Source organism: Pieris rapae, chromosome 14 (assembly GCF_905147795.1).
Source record: "Pieris rapae chromosome 14, ilPieRapa1.1, whole genome shotgun sequence".
Classification (NCBI taxonomy): Eukaryota; Metazoa; Arthropoda; class Insecta; order Lepidoptera; family Pieridae; genus Pieris; species Pieris rapae.
In genome coordinates, this window is record NC_059522.1 from 7026181 (window position 1) to 7046338 (window position 20158).

General features: G+C 32.5%; 1 protein-coding gene across 2 annotated transcripts; it reads right to left on the reverse strand.

Moving 5' to 3' along the window:
- Positions 1–114: 114 nt before the first annotated feature.
- On the reverse strand, positions 115–20142 carry LOC111001885 (ubiquitin carboxyl-terminal hydrolase 8). Of its 2 annotated transcripts, XM_022271946.2 has the most exons (19): positions 19864–20142; positions 19551–19781; positions 19152–19288; positions 18689–18851; positions 18303–18459; positions 17831–17972; positions 17364–17458; positions 16320–16439; positions 15549–15674; positions 14952–15075; positions 14115–14290; positions 13797–13883; positions 13471–13590; positions 6792–6922; positions 6050–6149; positions 4958–5083; positions 4291–4485; positions 3668–4008; positions 115–2698 (listed from the first exon to the last, which is right to left on the reverse strand). In XM_022271946.2, exons 1-19 carry the CDS (start codon positions 19962–19964, stop codon positions 2599–2601), a joined length of 2772 nt encoding a protein of 923 aa, XP_022127638.2. In that variant the 5' UTR covers positions 19965–20142; the 3' UTR covers positions 115–2598. The 2 variants fall into 2 exon arrangements, with proteins under 2 accessions (XP_022127638.2, XP_022127639.2); XM_022271947.2 differs by lacking the exons at positions 13471–13590; positions 13797–13883; positions 14115–14290; ... (8 more) ...; positions 19551–19781; positions 19864–20142 and adding an exon at positions 8311–8414.
- Between the last annotated feature and the right edge of the window lie 16 nt (positions 20143–20158).

Consider the following 20158-nt stretch of genomic DNA (forward strand, 5'->3'; position numbering starts at 1 on the left):
ATGTGAATTTAGAATAAATTTTGCATTATGCTGATGAATATTAATACTAACTGCCACCCAATAATTCATTGACTAGTTAGTAGACCAAGGCTGTCTTAATAAAAAACGATAACATATTAACAAAGAATTTAATAAATTCTGTCTTAAGTATACACTTTATGTATTTAGTAATGTTTATATACAACTAGGATTAGTCAAAAACAATACGTCCCCTCACTACACTACTACTAGGACACAAATCGGCGACATAATAGAAAACAAAACTTGCATGAAAGAAATATTACAATATTTTCTTTTCTTGAACATTAATATCACAAATTTTTGCTAAATTGTGTCGTAGCCATCTTTTATATAATTTATATTTTGTATAACTTGTAATCTTTGCCGGAAAGAAGCGTCCATTACTTTAAGTTACATCCTAACAAAGTCACATACATGTATCACATAGTGCAGATAAACGACAAACTTTATTCACTATCCGTTAATCCATTTAGTGCAATAAGTACAAGTAGCGGCACGAAACTCTAGCGCTGACCGTTATTGCGCAGAAGTAAAAAATAAGGTACCTGAGGGGGGCTAGCGGAATGAAGAGCGTCGATTGGCTCTCCAGTCACATTCCGTCCCCCGCACCACAGTACACATGCGCAGCAAATAGCAATCCCCTCCACGTATCGACCAGAGCTAGACTTACGTGCCGCTGCCTATACATGTAGTTTGCTGGGAGAGTCCAACGGTGATTGTTACTCTGTTACGTTTTTTATTTCTGTAAACGTGTTGAATCTGATGTTTTTCGTTATGCCCTATACGGAATTTGGAGTTTATATTAATAATTTTTATATTTCGTCCACCACTAGACTCATGCGAGGTGAATCACAGTTTTGATATAGATCCTTTTTTTAGAGAACATGTATAGCCATAATAAAAAAAGTAGTATTCTACGGAAAGCTTTTCAAGACAAATAATTAAAACACTTTCTAATGACATATTTTACCATTCAGTCTTTCTAAAACCATTCAAATATCCAAAATAAATATTTTTACATCTTTAGTGAGATTAAGCATTTTACAGCGATATTTACAAATCAAGTTTAGAGCAAAATTGTCTAAGATTTTAGGTGACATTTCAGCATCTGTTTTGATCTCCTTAGTTGAAGAATTAAATTTATACATAGTTTACTAACAAACAATTTAATTCCCTTCTTTTATATTAATAAATAAAAAATAATATTTTAAACCATTTTGCCCAAACCATTCATTTCCGTAAGCGAATATATAAGACATACAATTCGAATTTATTTCATCATAATTTTGAAAATAATTTGGCTGGTAGGAAGACGCCTTTTAAAATAATGGTAGGGAAAATGGAGCTTGTACACAACAAAAATTGTACTTTCCTCTCCGTCAATCTCTTTTAACTTCTTCGGAGCCAATAGTTTCTGTTCAAGAAATCCGTGAAAGATGACAGGACGGGACATGTAGGCCTTCCATAGAAGCATAGCGGTGAATAAAAGCTAGAACTATCTTGCTATTTTGTACCATGAATTCAAATCAATGAAATAAATGTACCTCGTCGATCAGCGGTCACGTTACTAACAAAAGTTGAATATATTTATTTCAGAATGTATGACGTCATTAAATTAGACAACGTAACTGGTGTAATTGTGAGTTGATCCATATCACGAACAATATAAATAGAACGAAGTATTAATGTATGGAAAACATCATGTGATTATCATGGGAATACTAGGTGAAACTTAAAGTTTGCTGAGGTTATCAGGTATTTCGGTAGATTTATTTCCACATCAATCAAGGACTCGGCCATCTGACACGGTTTTAAATCAAAAAATTATTTACAGTTTGTACTTATAAGGATTATAATGAATACGTTGATTTAAGAACCAGTTGCCGAGATAATATTTTCGTAAGGTTATGTTCAAATGTATGTGGTAACATTTTGGTGATTAAAAGAAGAAAATTTAAATATTGGAGATAAATTTTCTACGACGTAAGATTGTTTTTAACTTGAACTGATAACATAAAGTATGGGTTTATTGTGTTTCCTTGTCAACACACAAAAATTATATATTTCATTTACAAGTGTGTTTTTGCTCCTCTTCGACTCCTACGCAGTTCTCAAATGAAATATATTAAATATGATTGTTTAATAACAAGACGAGATTTATTCTGTATTCGCGGCAGACCGGAAGGATAAAAGTCAGTAACAAAGTGTCAAAATGTGACATAAAATCATTATTACGTAAGATCTCAAGCGCTATACATGAAATGTTAAAAGGCCGGAAACGCATCTTTTCTCCTATCGACATTGCAGGTAATTTAGCGTTAAAACCAAAGTTACGACACTCGAAGCAAGATTGATATTTTTTTTTTATAAAACAAGATAGCGTCCTTGTTCACGTTCAAAGTAATAATCAAACAATCTTCCTAATACTGGTGTTGCCATGTTTGTTGAGTTAAATATTATCTACAATTTTTTTAAACGTAATAAAACATAACAGACTAAATATTTTTACTACACATGCGAATGCATAAGTACACATATGTTAGGGCGATTACACATATAAATCATTAATACACATCACTATCGTTCGCAAGACGTATAGAAGAGAATGTAGGCGGCGCTAGACTTGACTTCACTTGGCGAAATCTCAGTCACCAGGTGATCGTCGTATTTGTACCATCTGAAAAAAATATCGCACTTTAGAAAGTCGCGGACTATAATCCTGTTATGCCTATATGAGCATGATATTCAGAAACAAGACATGTTGCATATTTTAATTCGTATCTCATGTCACAATCTCTTGAGCGTTGTCAAATATGACAAAACCAAAGCAAAGGTTTGATTCCTGGTTCAGATTTAGGTAGATTCTGGCGAGAATTGTTACTTAGAAGGAGGAAACGATCCATTATCAAGCAATTTCTGGGAGAGAGCAACTCCTGCGTCTTCGAACAAAGAAAGCAGTAGTGTTTCTTCGTCAGTATCCATTTTGCTGTGTGTTGAAAAGGCCGAAGGTACGTCGCGAGCTCGTTAGGAGTTATTCGATCGTTGGACTACTCTCGGGCGTCAAAATCAATACAATGTGACGTCTAGGAAATTAGACTTTGATGAAACCAGTAGTATTATATTTTCACTTCAAGATTTTGATGATATTGCACTGCATGTATAATAACATAATTTGCAAGTGAACAATTCTTTAAATAAAAAAGTGGGTGCGTACAAAGTACACATATCAGAAGTTAAACTTATTTGTAAAAGAATTTTTATATATCTATATTTACACTGTGTACACACTGTATATGCTTACGATAAAATAAATAAATAAAAAATATTCGTTTACTGCACAAAATGTTATGCGCAGAATTGCCATCTAAAGCCTTAATATGTAACTACTTAAGGAATATATCAACCAATAGAGAGTATTTTATCTCGATCTCCCTTACTCACTCTCTCTCAATCGGTCTCAATCACTCTCTCCCTTTTCTTCAACAAAAACGTTGCACATCTTCTTGACCTTTCGTAAAAAATTTACTCTCATGCACCTAAAGAAATTTTACTTATTATGTGAATCAAAAATACTAATACATTTCTTTTGATTCATAGGCTGAAAGTACTGAAATCGCAGAAATTATTAAATAAATTGTAAACTTACTTTCCATAAACACTGCTCTTGCAATACGCGGTATAGTGTCCACCTTCCATAGAGCCATAATGGTTCGACACAGCGTACAAATTATAAACGGGGTTGCCAGGGCAATTCAAAGAAAATTGCCGCATATCCAAGTTTTCTAGTGGAAAATCTATGTATGTCTGCCTCTTCCTAAACGCGTTGCAATACTCCTTGGGGTCAAGGTAGAACCTCTTGAAATGTATCACTAAGACTGGAGGCAACCGCGATATATCTAATTTTTTTACGGCGTCCCGTTTTTCCTTACAATTAGGACAATTCCAACCGGGTATGGTTTCGCCGTTTAAGTAGAGTTTTAGACAATCCTGCAATGTATATAAATAAATAAATACGATTTACTCATATTTTATAAGAAAATATTAATTCATTGATTCCTTTCTAGATAATCTCAATCGTGGGCTCATCTACAATCTATAATCGTTCGGAGGCCTACCTTATTTTAAGTGATACCGCAGAGGGCTCGCAAGTGAGTTGCCGGTCTTTTAAATGTGTAATGTATTGTATGTAACCAACGCCCGATTTTCAATGTCAACGGCTTTCAATAAAAAAATATATGGTTTTAGAAGTTAAAAAAATCTCAAACTTACACTAAGCGTACACCGTGAAGCATGCGGCGGTAATTCCAGTGATAGATTGGAGAACGAGTCGTACGTAGCACTATGCGTTGCGCATACGCAACAGCGCACTGTTGATTTAATCTGGCCATAGAACAGTCGCAGCACCAGACTTTCCTTGGACTTCGTGTATTCGTGCCAGGCGCGTTCTGAGGCGCCTAAATTTTCCTATGAATTGGAAATTTATTTTAATATTGAAGAATGTGTTTCTAAAATATTACTGACAGAATTTCTCTATACACATTTAAAATATTTCGGTTGATTTGTGCGTATGAATGCGGTTTAATAATAGAAAAACTATCTACAGGCTGTCCCAAAAAAGAGTGTCAAAGTTGAATTTTAAACTCAAAATTACCGAAAAAGCAAAAATTCACCAATATCAGTAAAATAAATTAAAATGCTAATTTAGAAACAATTATAAAAAAAATTAGCAAAGAGAAAAAAATAAAGAACTAAGTCTAACACAAAAACTAAATAAAGAGCATCAATCTTACCACGTAGGTAACGTAAAAAACGTAAAAATCTGTCTCACGCATATTAATACAATCAAATCGGGCACGTTTTTCGACACACATTGAATAAGCCTTTGAAAATACGTTAGTACGCTCCAAGATACGGAACATTCGTGCACCAAAGTTACCTTGAGTGGTGGTTTAATTGAGAACTGGAGGTCTAAGTGTAACCAGTCCATGAGGATGGTGAGAAACTCGTGCGAGTCCTGCTGTTCGTTGCCACGGAATGTACGCTGGTGTTTTCCCACCTCGTTCTAAAAAAATATATATATTAATACAAGACTGATAATCTTGACACATTTAGGGCCTGTTTCACAATGTATGGATAAAGTGCCAAATAGCTATGCAACACATAAATTATTCGAAAGATAAAAGTTCCAAATAAGATACTTCACATTTCATGACGTATAGCGCTATCTGACAGTCGTGAAACGCAAAAATACTGTTTATCCTACAAATAAGTAACAAATAGCTTATTTGGAACTTATCCGGACATTGTGAAACAGGCCCTTAAATTAATGATTTTTTTAAACGAATATAAATGCGAATTACGTTAGACTTCAGTGCCTTTTGTCATAATGCCCGCAAGAAACCGTCATCCAGTTTATTTAATGGATCACGCTGTTGGCCTGAAGGGTCTTTAAAGTTCAACTAGGGCTGTTTAGGAAGCTCTGCCGGAAAAGAGCTTTTCGCTCGACTTACTGCGCTAGATACAAAAGTCTCCTGCTAGTTTGGGATCTCGTTTGGCCCGTTATGGGGGTTCAATCGCCTGAAGGGCGAACAAAGTGAAAGTCAAAAATCATTATTTATACACGTATGACGTAACACAATGTACCTATACTTATGAACGTCAAAAAAAGAAATAGACATTAAATTCTTCTAATTTTACATTTGCTACCAGTTCTCAAATCAACGGCGTAGAATAGAAGAGAAGAACTGGTAATAAACTGTCCGCCACTCTTTTTAATAGCCAAGTTTTTTCTTTTACACAACGTTTGTAAGGAGCTGCAACCATCACACCATGTTTCATATGACATCTTGAGTAATAAATAATAATAAAATACTACTACTATACTACTTGTATTTTAGGTGCCAACACGGATTTATTTTATTTTGCAAGTATATTTAAAATGCGGCAATAGGCGAGTTCAAGTTCCTAGTTCTATATGACATTATCTGTTTATAATAATTATTAATTGAATCGGGATTTATTTTCTTACCCTCAGGTCTTTAGTAGCGATAAACCTATACTGTCCGGACCATAACCCTCGCACAACCGCAGCCAACTCTTCCGCTATCGCGCCGCGAGTGCTGTGTGATCTGAAATAAATTTAATTTTAATTATATTACAACGAGAGAGAATACAATTAGATAGTTTACAAGATAACTACGCCGAGGATTTGATGGTAGGTTTCAATCGATATAACGCGTACTATGTTGCCTTACGTTTGCTAGTCTTAACCACAATTGTGATACAATATCACACTGAACTATCACTAACCCGGAGAGAACGAATAGTAGAGAGGTATGTTTGGACAATCAAAATTTAAATATATTTTTTTTGAGCAGCACTAAGTAGTGCTGGCCTAGTGACTTCAGCGCGCGACTTTCAACCTTGAGTATGTAGCTTCGATCCCCGGTTGCACCAATGGACTTGCTTTCTATATGTGCATTTAACATTCGCTCGAACGCTGAAGGAAAAATACATCGTGAGAAAACTGGCGACAACAAGTCGACGGCGTGTGTCAGGCACAGGATGCTGATCACCTGCTTGCCTCTAATTGACAAACGATTATGAAACAGATATAGAAATCTGAGGCCTAGGGCTAAAATAAGGTTGTATCGCCACTAATTTATTTTTTAATACAGTGTGTATTATATTACTAATGCCCATATTTAAAGTAGTCAATACATTATTTAAAAAAAAAGTCGTAAATATATTTCTTAAAAAAAATGTCTTACCTATTAACGTGTTCCAGGTACTGTCCATTGCAGAAGTAGGTGACCAAAATGGCGGTATTGTTGAGGCATTGAATAATGGAATTCATGTAACAGGTATTACCCAGGTTTTTCAGGCCAGTCAGACCTCGACCCTATGAAATGAAATACATTGGTTTTATATCATAAATACATAGTAATATAAACGTTAAGCCAAATACTATAATTTAATGACAATCCTGTATTCGTTGAAACTGTATAAAAAAAATAGTTTTACTAGTAATTATTAATTTTAGTTCCAGTTAACTTTTATTCACGCCAGATCAGTTAATATGTCAAAAACTTGCGCTTTTTTCTTTTTCTTGTAATACTTGAGTTTCTGGACCTACATGCCAGCTTCCACGGACTTGATTATGTTAATAAATACATAAATCTTTGTCGTGAAAATTAAAACTAAATTACCTTTATTCAAATGTAATTTTGCGCACATTTGTTGGTTATGATTGTTAAACTTTGAAACCTTTCGAATATTTCGGAAATCCTTCCGATAGCTTACTGAATATTGGCCTATTATCTATATCTATCTAATATTCCGATACGTATATAATACACTATTTAGGTTCAGGTTCATAACAAAAAATAACAGTTGTAAAGATATAAAAATTTGATAATAGAATTTCACTTAAATATAATCTGGGTACCTGTTAAACCATGTTCACAATATGACGGATTTGACAGTAGTCTAGACGAGTGTCGCTTGCGAAACTTTACCGGAAATTAAAGTGTTTTATTGTCTTTTCGTATTTATTTTAAAATTTGGTACATTTTACTACATTGCCTTTACCAGTGAAAGAAAGCTTAAAACACTACCAAGTTAACAGTTTTTTAAGTGGATATGTAACCCCCGCACCAAAAGTGACAGTTTATTTGGGTGTCCTCTGTCAACGTCACCACAGGATGTAAATGAAAATATTATGTTTATAGCGAACACATAGGAAAGGCCTTATGTGAGATTACACGTCGTTCTGCTCGACCTTAACCTTTTGTAAACTGATTTACGTCTAGTTTCGTTATAGCTTCTAACTATATACTGCGAGGGTTAAGCATAATGCTTATGTAAGGTATATTACATAGAATACATTATTTTTATATCTAAAAGCTTGATTTGACAAAACAAAAAGAAATTTAAATGTGTCCCATTTATAGTCAGATGTCCATTCAAAAAGTATAAAAAAATGATTTTAACTATGGATATCCAGATTCCAGACATATCTTATTAATCAGAATGTTTAATCTGGATATAAACGATATCTGTAGAGAATAAAGGGAGTGACGGGATGCCTTGAGTATATAGAGGGTATACGAAATTTAAATTTAGTTAAAATCTTAATGTACTTTTGTTTATGACAAAACAATTTTGGAAAAGAGTTCCTTGTTTACACAAATAAAACAACTAATCGTACCCTTCATTTCCATATATGTATAGTCTATAAGTAAGGTCAGCATAAAAATTATAAACCTAAGTATTGACTATTTTACTTACACGTTTGAAAAGCCATATGATGCCATGTGTGACCTTGAGTCTGACCTTCACTTTAAACACCATGCTAACTGTCTCCAGCCGCATTCATAGATATATATTCCTGCTTTGATAATTTCATTGTTACAATACAGAAATATTGACTTTGCGGACTGTACTTATTAAATTCTTTTCATGAGAAATTTATTGAAAAATCATTGATGAATAAACATTTAGTACTTACATGTTGCCATTGAAATTTCAATAAACGGTTCTATATTTTGACAAAGGAAATACAAGCACGAGAAGGACTATTAAATACAGCATGAATATTGTCGCAATTACACTTACAAACATTTATTTTAAAAAAATCCTATACTTTTTAAATTTAATTTCAAAGAGCGAGTAATGTTTTGCATATAATTCACATAAAAACTATAATTTAATTCACATTTACAATTTGTAAAATTTGAGTAATTAATTTTACTACACAGATAACGTATGTAGCACAGATTAAAAAGTTTTTCTTCTGTGTATCTTTCAGAGAATTTTAAGTGGCCAAAAATTAATTTTTCTCCGTACGCGTTGGTTATTGTTATTTTTTTGCGTTAGACGTTCTGTCGTTAGCATAGTTGTGACTGGACTGGGGATGATTTGCTTCTAAGGGTGGACAAGGGGGAGTAGGGTTACCATGATTTAGGTGAAAACAAAATATTGTCTTTGATGTACGCGCGTACCTACGTCATTCTCACTCTGCTAGGGGCTGCTAAAAACTATTGCAAAGAGCTCCATGTGTCATGTCTGTATTTTTTTTATTTAATGCAGTTTAAAAGTGATAATTAAGTAATTGTATTAAAAACATGTACCTGCAAACCAGGACATACGAAAATACCACATAGATTTACTTATGCTTCGTAATATATTACTATGTATTACGATACCACTCTAAATGCTTAAAATCATAAAAAAAATTTAAGCAGATTTACTACAATTTATTCCCCACCCCCTTCCTCTTGTCAGCAAAAAATAATAGTACCTAATACCGTACTATTTTTTAGGAATTCTCGAAATGCATGTCCCCCTTATTGTAACTTTAACTTAGATTTCACTTTTATTTTATTCCTAAATATACCCAAAAATGGTCACCCCACGCATAAGACTAGAAATACAGTATTCGCCTTTGTGTTTACATACTCATAGACGCACCCGTACAGTAAACAACAGCTTTTATTTACTCGTGTACTTTTGTTAGACAATGCTAACAGTACGAATAATTAAAGACGTATTAAAAATTCTTAGTACCATAAAAGGAACCGTTTTACATTGACATTCTAAATTCAAAAATTCGAAGACAAGACCATAAATGCTCAATTAACCAAGTAGGTTTTACTAACAGTTTTTTGTACAATAACAACTTTTGTAGTCTATCCGGCCAGACATCTTTGTTGGTCACATGGTTAGATTGAACCCTTTCGAAAAGATAAATAGAAATATCAAGAGTCGTAAAGTCAAATTCGTGTCAGTGGTCAGTTTGATGATAGCGTTTGCATCAATTCGCACGTTTCCTTCAAAAGAAAACGATGTAATAAAAAAACCGCACTTTATACCAGCATACACGCAACTGTAGTGTACGCATTTTGTAGTTTTAATACCAGAAAATATTCTCGCATAAAGTTATAGGCTAAGAAGAAACATCATAAACATAAGGATGTAATAATTAAAACATCACTTTATTTTTAAAATTTAATCAATGCCATATGCATCTATCTAGTAGTCTGTATGATTGGTTGCCTCATAACTTTGTAATTTATAAATAAATTAATTAAAAAAATTGAGAAATTTTTTTTTTCTGAGGATTAATACAGGAAATTATACCAAAAGAGATACTGGACGAAACCTGCGTAAATAAAAATGTGCTTCAAGCTGTATAACAGGTATATTTTCAAGATTCGCCTTTTCGCTTTTCGAATCAAAAATTGTTTCGATAATCGAACCCAATCGCTTTAACCATTAAGGTATCAGTTTTCGTTACTGTGTGTTTGTAAACTGTGTCGGTAGTATCCGGTGTAAACCTATTAATAGTCCTATTAAAGCCATCATGGATCGCAAAAGGTCAAGGTGCAAAATTTCTTATCTAAATCTAGGTATATATGCTGCCTAGGCGATCCATCACAACGCCCTCAGGCATTTAAATCAGCCTTTATTTTATATTACTTCCCTTAAATCGCAAAAGTTTTTGCAGCATTATTCTTGCTAAAATAGCTTTGTCTCTTTCTGTCAAATCGTGTAACCGCTGTGATGTTCTGCAAAGGCAGATGTCTGTTAGTCCTGCTTTAATTCGCGAGCACGTTACGTCCATGAAAAAGTATTTACTAACAGGGCTACTGGACTGTCCGGTCAATAACATTATTAAAATTAACCAACACTTAAAAAAATATAAAGAAATATGCATATGTCATACTGACAAGACTGCATTTGTTAATTACCAAAAACTTAGTGAACTTAGTATGAATTTGGATTATTCTATAAAAACAGTTACATAAAATTGGAATATTATGTAAATATCTCTATAACCATTGTAAGGCTTTTGTCGTGGGCAGTACAAAGACACGCACCGACTCGACAGCGTATACGTGATCAAGTGGTCATATTGTTTCAACTTTCAGACTTGCTGATCAGCGCCATTGGCGTATAGATACGCCTTTGCACATTTACCTACGATATTGATCAGGAGTAATAATGTATTCATTTATCTGATAAAACATTCATTAACAAAGCTCTGAGCAAAACCTTTTCATAATTCAATCATGTTATATAGCATTTAATTAAGAGGTTAACATCAAAAAGGTTAGTCGACATCACAGGAGACCGAAGCGCTGGCAGCTACCTCTGACAATGAATTAGTCTAGCTATTCAAAGGGGGAACGCTGCCAGTATCTTGCCTAAAGGGACTCCTTTTAGTAATATATTTTAATTATTACATTTTAAGGTTGGTTATACGGTATATTAGAATTAACTACAATTATATTTTTTATTGGTTTAATGTATTGAAATATAGTAAAAAAATGTATACGTATAAATATTAAGAGGTACAGAAAAGTAGATGGTCCTTTAGTAAATATATACGAGTGAAAGCGTAACGTGTGCCAATTTTAATTGAGAATAGGTCCTAATAAATTGCGGAAATTGCCGAAACTCATTTAATCCAATTAATGTTTGTTGATCTACTAATTGCATTAGTGTCACGTGTTTTGCGACATGTTTTCTGTGAGTCGCATCGTGAAAACTGATATTGAAGCAATAATTCGCTTAAAAATTTGAAATTTAAAAAGGTTCGTCTCAAATATTATGTAATAAATATTAAAAGCCTTCGAAATCGGGCATTTTGTGGATAAAAATTATTATGAATTGAATCGCGGCTACTATTGTTCTGATATCTGAACTTAAACTTTATTCATGTAGGTAACGGTACAACAAGTACACTTATGAACGAAACTCAACAGAGGAGATGTTAAATTCATTCTAAATTTATATTTACAACCAGAAACTCTCCGCCACTTTTCTTAATCGGCAAGTTTTGAGTCGTACAAATTGTTTGCCGGGTAGAGATATTTGAACTGTAGCAAATCAATCCCAAGGCTCATTTAAATAATGTATAATTCATAAACATTTAAGAAGTAATAACCAACTCAATCAATAATACTAATAAATATTCTACACATTTAAAACCATATTTTCGTATTTCATGAATCAATTGTTTGAAAAGTCAAAAACCATCAAGATCTGTCAAACCTCCTTTAATGACGTTTGTCATTTTTGGCAGCTCAAGATTGTGACCACGTGTCGAAGCACGAAAGAGAAAACTTTTATTACAGAAAATGTCTACGTAAATTCGAATAGTTGATAAGTTGAAGCGTGGGCAAACATACAATGTGCTCAATCAAATAAGCATGTGCCCTTTAAACGTGATACATAATCCAATAACTTTTACTAGAATTACTTTAATGTTGTTTTCCTATAAATCTACCTATGTTCTCAAACATTGCTTACAATTTAACATTAACTATATTGATGGGATAGAAATATTTAGCAAGAAAACAGCCTAAGCGATTTTATTAACGATGTCTGCGTCTACTCAGGTTCAAATATTAATGTTATATCTACTTACTTAGTTATACTACTACTTACCCACAGAAAATATCGTACCAATTCTTAAAGGGCCGGCTTACTCGCGAGCCCTATGGTATGTATGTCCCCGGGTGATATCACTTAATAACAGATGAGAATCCCGTTTGAACCCGTTATTAACAAAAAACTACAAACTCCAAAAGTAATATTTTACATTTACAGATTTATTTTACATTGTTCTCTGAATTAATAAATTAAAATAAAAAGTATTTAAAAGTTTTTAACACACCATGTTTATGTATAAATTTTTAAATATTGTGTGTAAATTAAATATATAAACTGAAACAAATACAAACTTTGATATTTTCTATTTGTAAAAATTACTTTCTTTTATTAGCTAACTTATACTTACTTGACGATTGTAATTAAATATTCGTAATGAAGGCGTGAATTATGGAGTAAGCCGCTTTGCAAAACACGTGAAACTTAATAAGATTACATTTGGGAAATATTCGACAGGTTTGACAGTTGACATACACGTGACATGTATAATTCATTTTGGCGGTAATTTCTTGTTACAAGCAAAACCATCATATCAACAACACGTCAATTCGATCTTTAAAAATACGTGCGCAAAATTCATGAAATTATCATTTTCAATATTAAAATCTACGAAAAGCAATATCATAGAATTTTTAAAGTCCAAATATCGTTGGAAAGTAATAAAATATTTCATACTATCTCAGATGTGCCAATATTGTTCAAAGTTGGACAAGTAAAATTAATCCATAGTAAAAAAATGGTACATGTTTAATCTGTAATTTAATTAGGATTATAGCTAATTTAAATAAATATCCCGATTATACTAAGTACCCTTAAAGTTATAAAAAAATTATGATTTTTTTAAAATAATAGTTATCAACTAATCTAATATAACTGAAATTTTAAAGATATTGTTTTTCGTAGCTTGTGGTACATATTTTATTAAGATCGCGTATTTTTTATTTAAATTTAACTATTATATTTGTATATTTTACGAAATTAGCAAATACTCACGACATCTCCCCAAACAGGTTGAAAGTCCCTTTGTCGTAGTTCACTAGATGGCGCCACTTTGGCTGGTTTTGTACTGCGATCGAAGCTTGGCACCACTGGTTCCTCTTCATCAGATGACACCTATATAATTATTAGAGTATATCAAAGTAATGTTACTGTTTACATAATATTTAACATTAGTTTTATTATATGCATGCTTTTATTTTTAACCTCTAATTAATGAACATACAATATAGGTTATTCTTATAAACACGGCAAAATAAAACGAATTATGGCTTGAAGGAGGTATTTAAATAAGTAAAATTATTATAAAAATTATATCTTACTTTTGCGATGTTCGGCGAAGATTGCGATCGATTCAGGGCGGCACTTGCACTCTCAATACTGGAGCCGTACGATTCTGTATCTTCTTCCTATATTTAGATATTAATAAATTGCTAATATTAACATTGTTATGAATACTGAAATATTTGAGAGAACATCTTTAGCCTCTATTTTTAAATTTGTTATAAATTTGAATTTCGAAATGTATAATGGCGAATATTCGTCACGTATAATTGCACATATTTGAATTTGGAATGAAACGTTATTATTGATATAAAAAAAATCGAAATTCAAAAAGTTCATAGTTGTTAATAGCATACCTTATAGTTCGGTTTTTGTTTCTCCCTAGCCTCGGCCAGTTTCCGCTTCCGCTCAGTTTCAAGCGCCTCCCTTTGCCTGTCAAGTGACACCCTCTGTGCGGTGACAGCCGCGATACGAGCACGCTTCGCTTCCACTTCGCGAGCCGTAGCTTCCCGCTCACGGGCTGTTGCTACGGCTAACATTTTTTTTAATTATCACGAATATTTGTTATTTATACACGATATAATTGAATTTCAAACTTAACGTTCATATAAAAATTCGAAATTCAAAAGTTCAAAAAAAGTTTTTACTACTTTTGTTAAAAGATCCGTCCAATTTCACTTATGGCCGCTTTGTTCATTATTTGAACCTTTATAGATTCATTTTTTTTGCGGGCTTAATATTTTAATTAAGAATATTATTAAATATTGTAATTGCTGTAAGTCAGTGGACACTTTTTGTTGTTTTAAACACACACCACACATGATAACGACAGACATTAATACATAGGTATATCGAAAAATTTAACTGTATTTTACTAACAAAAGGCCAACGGCACACTAATATATATGTTGCAGCCAACTAGCTTAATTAGCCGTTTAATAAACAGCTTAGTCTTTAAACTAAACGTCGCCGTTTAACTAGCGGCGTGAAAGATGTTGAGTCAGTTGATCAAACAGCTAGGCAAGAGTTTACTTTTTCTTTCGTTTTTCTCACACGTAGAATAAGGCGAAAGATATTTGAAAAGTTTTTAATCTTGTTACACCAAAGAGTTATAATTTTTAAGGCGAGTACATAAGTTAACACTAATTAAAGAAGCCATGGTTCTGTGGCCTGATCTAAAAATAATTATCCACCTTCATTATCAGCAGATGGCGCTAGCTGTGACCGCGCGATGCTCTCAGCGAGTTTGGCTGCCTCTTCTCTTTCCCTTCTCTGATAATCTTCCAGCTTCTCACGCAGAGACTGATTCTCTTGTTCCTGAGATCAAAACTGAAGTTACAATAACAAATGGTTTTTGGTCCTGCAAACGCTTACGTTTAAACAAAAAAAATTAAAATTTTAATTCATTTTCTTTTTTTCTTAGTTCAGTTTCCATTCACCAATTGATTTTTCCGTTTGCTGCTATGAACGAAAAATCGTGAACAGGCACAAGGCTGATCAATTAACGGCCAAGAATAAATGTATCTAGATATCTATATACACATCCTAATAATAAAGTAATTAATTAGTTGAACTAAATACTTCTTGAGCAGTACGTATAACGTTATGATTTAGTTCGCTATTGCTAAGCATAGATGGCGTTAATCAACATTTTTTAGGAAGTTTACCAAAAAGTAATTAACCGTACAATTAGACCGTTTCATCTGTCTCTTTTCATTATAGCTTAAACACAATTTGATAGAGAGAGAAGCAACACGTTAAAGGAGTGCAAACAATTGAAAAATATATACCATATCAAACTGCTTGTTCTCGAGCTGCATAAGCTGTGAGATAATTTCTTGTTCCCGAAGCTGGTACATGGCTCGCAACTCATCCCGGTGTTCTGTTTCCCCTTGTTGGCGTATTTTTTCCCAGTCCTGAAAAAAATATGATTTGAGATTTCACAAATCAGAAATCAGGGGATTTTTTACTGGAAATTATTATTTAAGAGAAAATGTTAAGTAAATGCGCATTTTAGTTGCCATAATATTGTGTCATAATTTTCTATAGATTACCCACCAAACGTTGTTTTGCCATGTATATTATTTCTAGGAATATTACTTCAATAAAAGAACAATCTATAATAATAAAAAATATGGTTTGATTGTGGACAGGTGAAAATTACTATTGGTAGTATGTATTTTTGGTATGTTGTATCATAATAAAAAAATAGGAAATAGAAAAAAATAAAAAAATTTTTTGCGATGGAGTCTCCATCCCAAAATTATAAGGATTTGAAAGATAGATAGTAACCTGTTGTCAGATTTACTGAATATGCATAAAAATTCTTAAGAATCGGTCGAGCCGTTTCGGAGGAGTATAGAAACGAACATACTCACAAGAGAATTTTATATATATAGAAATTGTGTATCATTTTGTATGGACAGTAGCGGCTAAAACCTTTACATAGTATAAATCATAATTGTTATGGGTAAAAAAATATATCATGTAGGTGATTTCTCGGTAAGTATTAAAAAAAATCCATCAACAACCTTGATTAATGTTAATAATATAACAAATACCTGTTCAGCCTCAATCCTTTGCATCTCAAGAGTAAGCGAAGTATCAGCGATAAGTTCCTGCTGTTCCAATATATGTTGCATGTTACGAGAGCGTTCTGCATATAGTTCTACTGCAGCTGACTGAAAATTTAAATTTTCTATTAGAATGAGGTAATTTTTTTTCGCTATGGCAACGTATATAATTATATATATATAAACATTAAATATTTACTTCTCTTAGGAAACTAATCAATAGTCATTGTTATAAAAGGGATGTTTTTTAAGTATTTTATAAGGGGCAATGAATGCCCCTTATAAAATACACCTTGTAATAAGGAAAAAAAGCTGTCTTTTAAATTTACTCAAATTCCATTCATGTCATGCCTGTGAAATTAAAAGAGTTTCTAAAAGTTTTTAATTTTAAATACAAGCATTGAATACCCTCATTGATTGATAGTATTGGTAAGTATGCAGGGATTTCTAAACCCATACTTTGCAGTAAAATTGTATGGATTCTTCAGTGGGTGTATAACTCAATATAAAACGAGCTATTAATCCCATCATGAATATGATAATTCAATTCGAAATTCAAGCCCTTAGACGCATAGCTGTATCTTTTTGGCAGCACAGATTACATACACTGCAGAAATTGACAGCTACCAAGCAAACAAACAATAGAACCAATCAGTGAATAAAAAACCATGACAATTAACATCCATCGATAAACCTTGTGTGTTTAAGGAAAATATTAACTTTAGTTGGCTATTTTATGAAATACGCCATACGTCCAAAAAAATGAATAACAAAACCCTAAAATGTTGACTATAGCTAACTTCAGTGTATCGGTTTTTAGAGACGGTATGCGTGCGTGTCGTAAAAATTTACTCTCATCATTTTCATCACCCAACGCGCCAAAAGAAGTAAAACTACAATCATATATAAATAAAAAGCAAAGATAGTACTTTCTACACCAATATCTGATTGTCATAAAACAAAGCCATGTTTTAGTAAAGTTCAGATTCAATAATAAACTTAAAAAACTATTGCTGAATTTTTAAAGATTACCTTGCTAGCTCGATCTATGACTGGTTCAGATGATATGGGCCGGCTAACAGCAGGTGTCGGGTTTAAATCGGACCAATTTGGATAGTCTATTTCACCTAAAATCATACATTTAAATACTTCACACTATCTAACCCAGGGCAAAAGTCATAAAGCGCCCACTTTAGCTAACATGAAAACATCAGTCTTATGGGTTATAGAATAAGGTTCAAATTCCTTATACCTTAGATATTTAGGAAATAATACTAAAATAACTGGAGGATGAGACACAAATAATTCAAAAATTGATTTGTAATTCAGATAGGGGTATATAAACAGTTTCTTACCATAAAAATAATGTTACATATGAATAAACTAAAATTGATTCAGACATTCACAGAATTTCTGCTAAAGCTTTTTTTTTGTTTAAATTAAATAATTATTTGGGCTCAAATTAAAAGTCAAATGTTAAATGTAGTAAGGGCGCTCACCAAGCATATCATCCAACATGATATCCTGTGATGGTGGTATAGCTTGTGGATTAGTGGTGAAGGCCGGATACTTCAGTAGCCAGTCTTCATAACCACCCCATAGTGCAACTGGTTGACGGGAGTATTGCACTTTGATGTCCCACTGGAATAATATTGATTTTGTTATTTTTCATTGTTTCATTTCATGCTTGGTAATGACTATAGGTCAACTCATTTTATACACCTCGGAACACGCAAACACAACACACATTTTGTTACAAATTTAAATTAATTTTAAATGTGTTTATTGCATGATTTTAATTTATTACATGTATGTATCAAATGCTAATTGAGTATGAATGTAACATAGTATAATTCTATATCTGATTCTAATTAAAACTGTAAGCAAATAATATTAAGACAGAGTAGCGCTAGAGACTGATTGTATATATATAAAAATATAGCTAAAATTTTATCAAACACAGTATTTTACCTTGAGTAATATTGTCTTGAGTAGGTGCAGCGGTTTCCCTGGAATGACTGTAGTGCTACTCCAGTCCAGCATCACTATCAGCTCAGAGCTGGCCCGCTCTGCCCAAACAGGACGAGATTCAGATGGTAGATTCTGTTCTAAAACATTTGCCGATTGCCTGAAAAATATATTACATTTATGTTAAGTAAAACATACTTATTTTTTAATCTTTATTTAATAAAACTAATAAAAATAGATTCCTTTAACTTATGGGGCAAAAAATTACAAAGATATTTCAAAAAGAAATCTAAGATACAAAATATGTTTATATTGTTTCATTGGAACAAAACATATATTAATAAAACCTAAGTTTAAGGAAAAAGGGAAAGTTTAAAAAATATACTTACCCAGGTGATATACATTCTTCTGGCACACTGATACAAGCAGGATGGTTGATGTGTGAGTTAATATAATCTTTCCCAGGTCTAGCATCTAATATCATTACTTTGAGTTTGCCATTTTTTAATATAGTATACAGTTGATCACTTTTGATTGTAACATCATCAGGACCTAAGGCAACAAATGTTGATTCAAAAAAGTTAGTCTAAATCATGTTTATGTTATTTTATTTCTCTTTGTGCATGTCATGAAGATGGTGGCAATCATATTTATTTCTAAGCCCCTGATTTTTCCAAAAAGTCAATCAATTTAACTAAAATGCATGTAACATGACCAATAATCATATATGTTAACCTAATAATGAAATTATACCTTAATCAGAAATCAGACATTACTTGGCTGAACCAAACACTTTCATTCTAGTTAATAAATTAAAAAATATGATATATTATGAAATACTCTTATACAGACCTGGTAGACCAGTTGGAGGTGGTGGTTCAGCAGCAATAGTGTCCATAGCTTTTTTACGGTTTTCATCTATTTTCTGTTTGATTAACTCATTTTCTTGTATATCCATAAGTCGTTTGGCTTTTTGCTCTTTAGCATATCTAAAATAATATCATATTGCTACAATATTGACAGAAAAATAAAGCAATATTTTTTAGTTTATTCAAATAAAGTGGAATCCCATTCATAAGTAGGTATTGTAGCAAATTTGAAGGTTAATAAAAAGTTAAACTAATTCTGATTAGAAAAAAATCTCATAATATCCTTTAATAATAATAGTTTTAAAATTTCAGACAATACTTTCAACATTAGACAGAATTTTGTATTTACGTTACTTAAAGAAGATATAATAGTTAAAGGTACCTTTCAATCAGACTAATTTTCAATTTCTCAGCCGCATCAATAGCTTTGTTTGGATTCTTAGGCCCAAGCATATTATTGAAGTAATTTTTATCTTTCAGATACTCTTTGTCTTTACTGATAAATGCAATTACCCGAAGGTATTTCATATAGTACACATAGGAGTACTCCTCATCACCTTTTGCACGAGCTTCTTCAGCACTTTCAAAGAGTTTTTGAGCTGTCTTGCATAACCTAGAGAAGGGAGAATACATGGTCTAGTAATGTCGACACACAAATAAAGAATCAAGTATTCAAGATAGATTTAGATACTCACAAGGTTGCTCTCTTCGATTTTAGATCGGGTACATTGTACAATTTATCCAAATCTTCTATACATTTGCCCAAATGGAGCTGTATACGACGCGTCTCGGTCATTATTCAGTTTTTACGAAAACGAGCACAATATCAATAAATAAGTAAATAAAGAGGCCCTAGTATCTTTTAGTTTTACATTGGCGTTTATTACTAGAATATACATAAAATAATGCCTTTTTATCTAGGAATAGTGGAATAGGAAAACAAAATCTACGAATACGAAATATTTATCAGAAAAACACAAAGTGACAAAT

Coding starts and splice junctions, on each gene's coding strand:
- LOC111001885 (XM_022271946.2), bottom strand. CDS start 19,964: ATGACCGAGACGCGTCGTATACAGCTCCATTTGGGCAAATGTATAGAA. Junction 19,289..19,550: donor AAAATTAGTCTGATTGAAAG/GTACCTTTAACT, acceptor ATATTATTTTAG/ATATGCTAAAGAGCAAAAAG. Junction 6,923..13,470: donor AACCTGTTTGGGGAGATGTC/GTGAGTATTTGC, acceptor TTCATTTCATAG/GGTCGAGGTCTGACTGGCCT.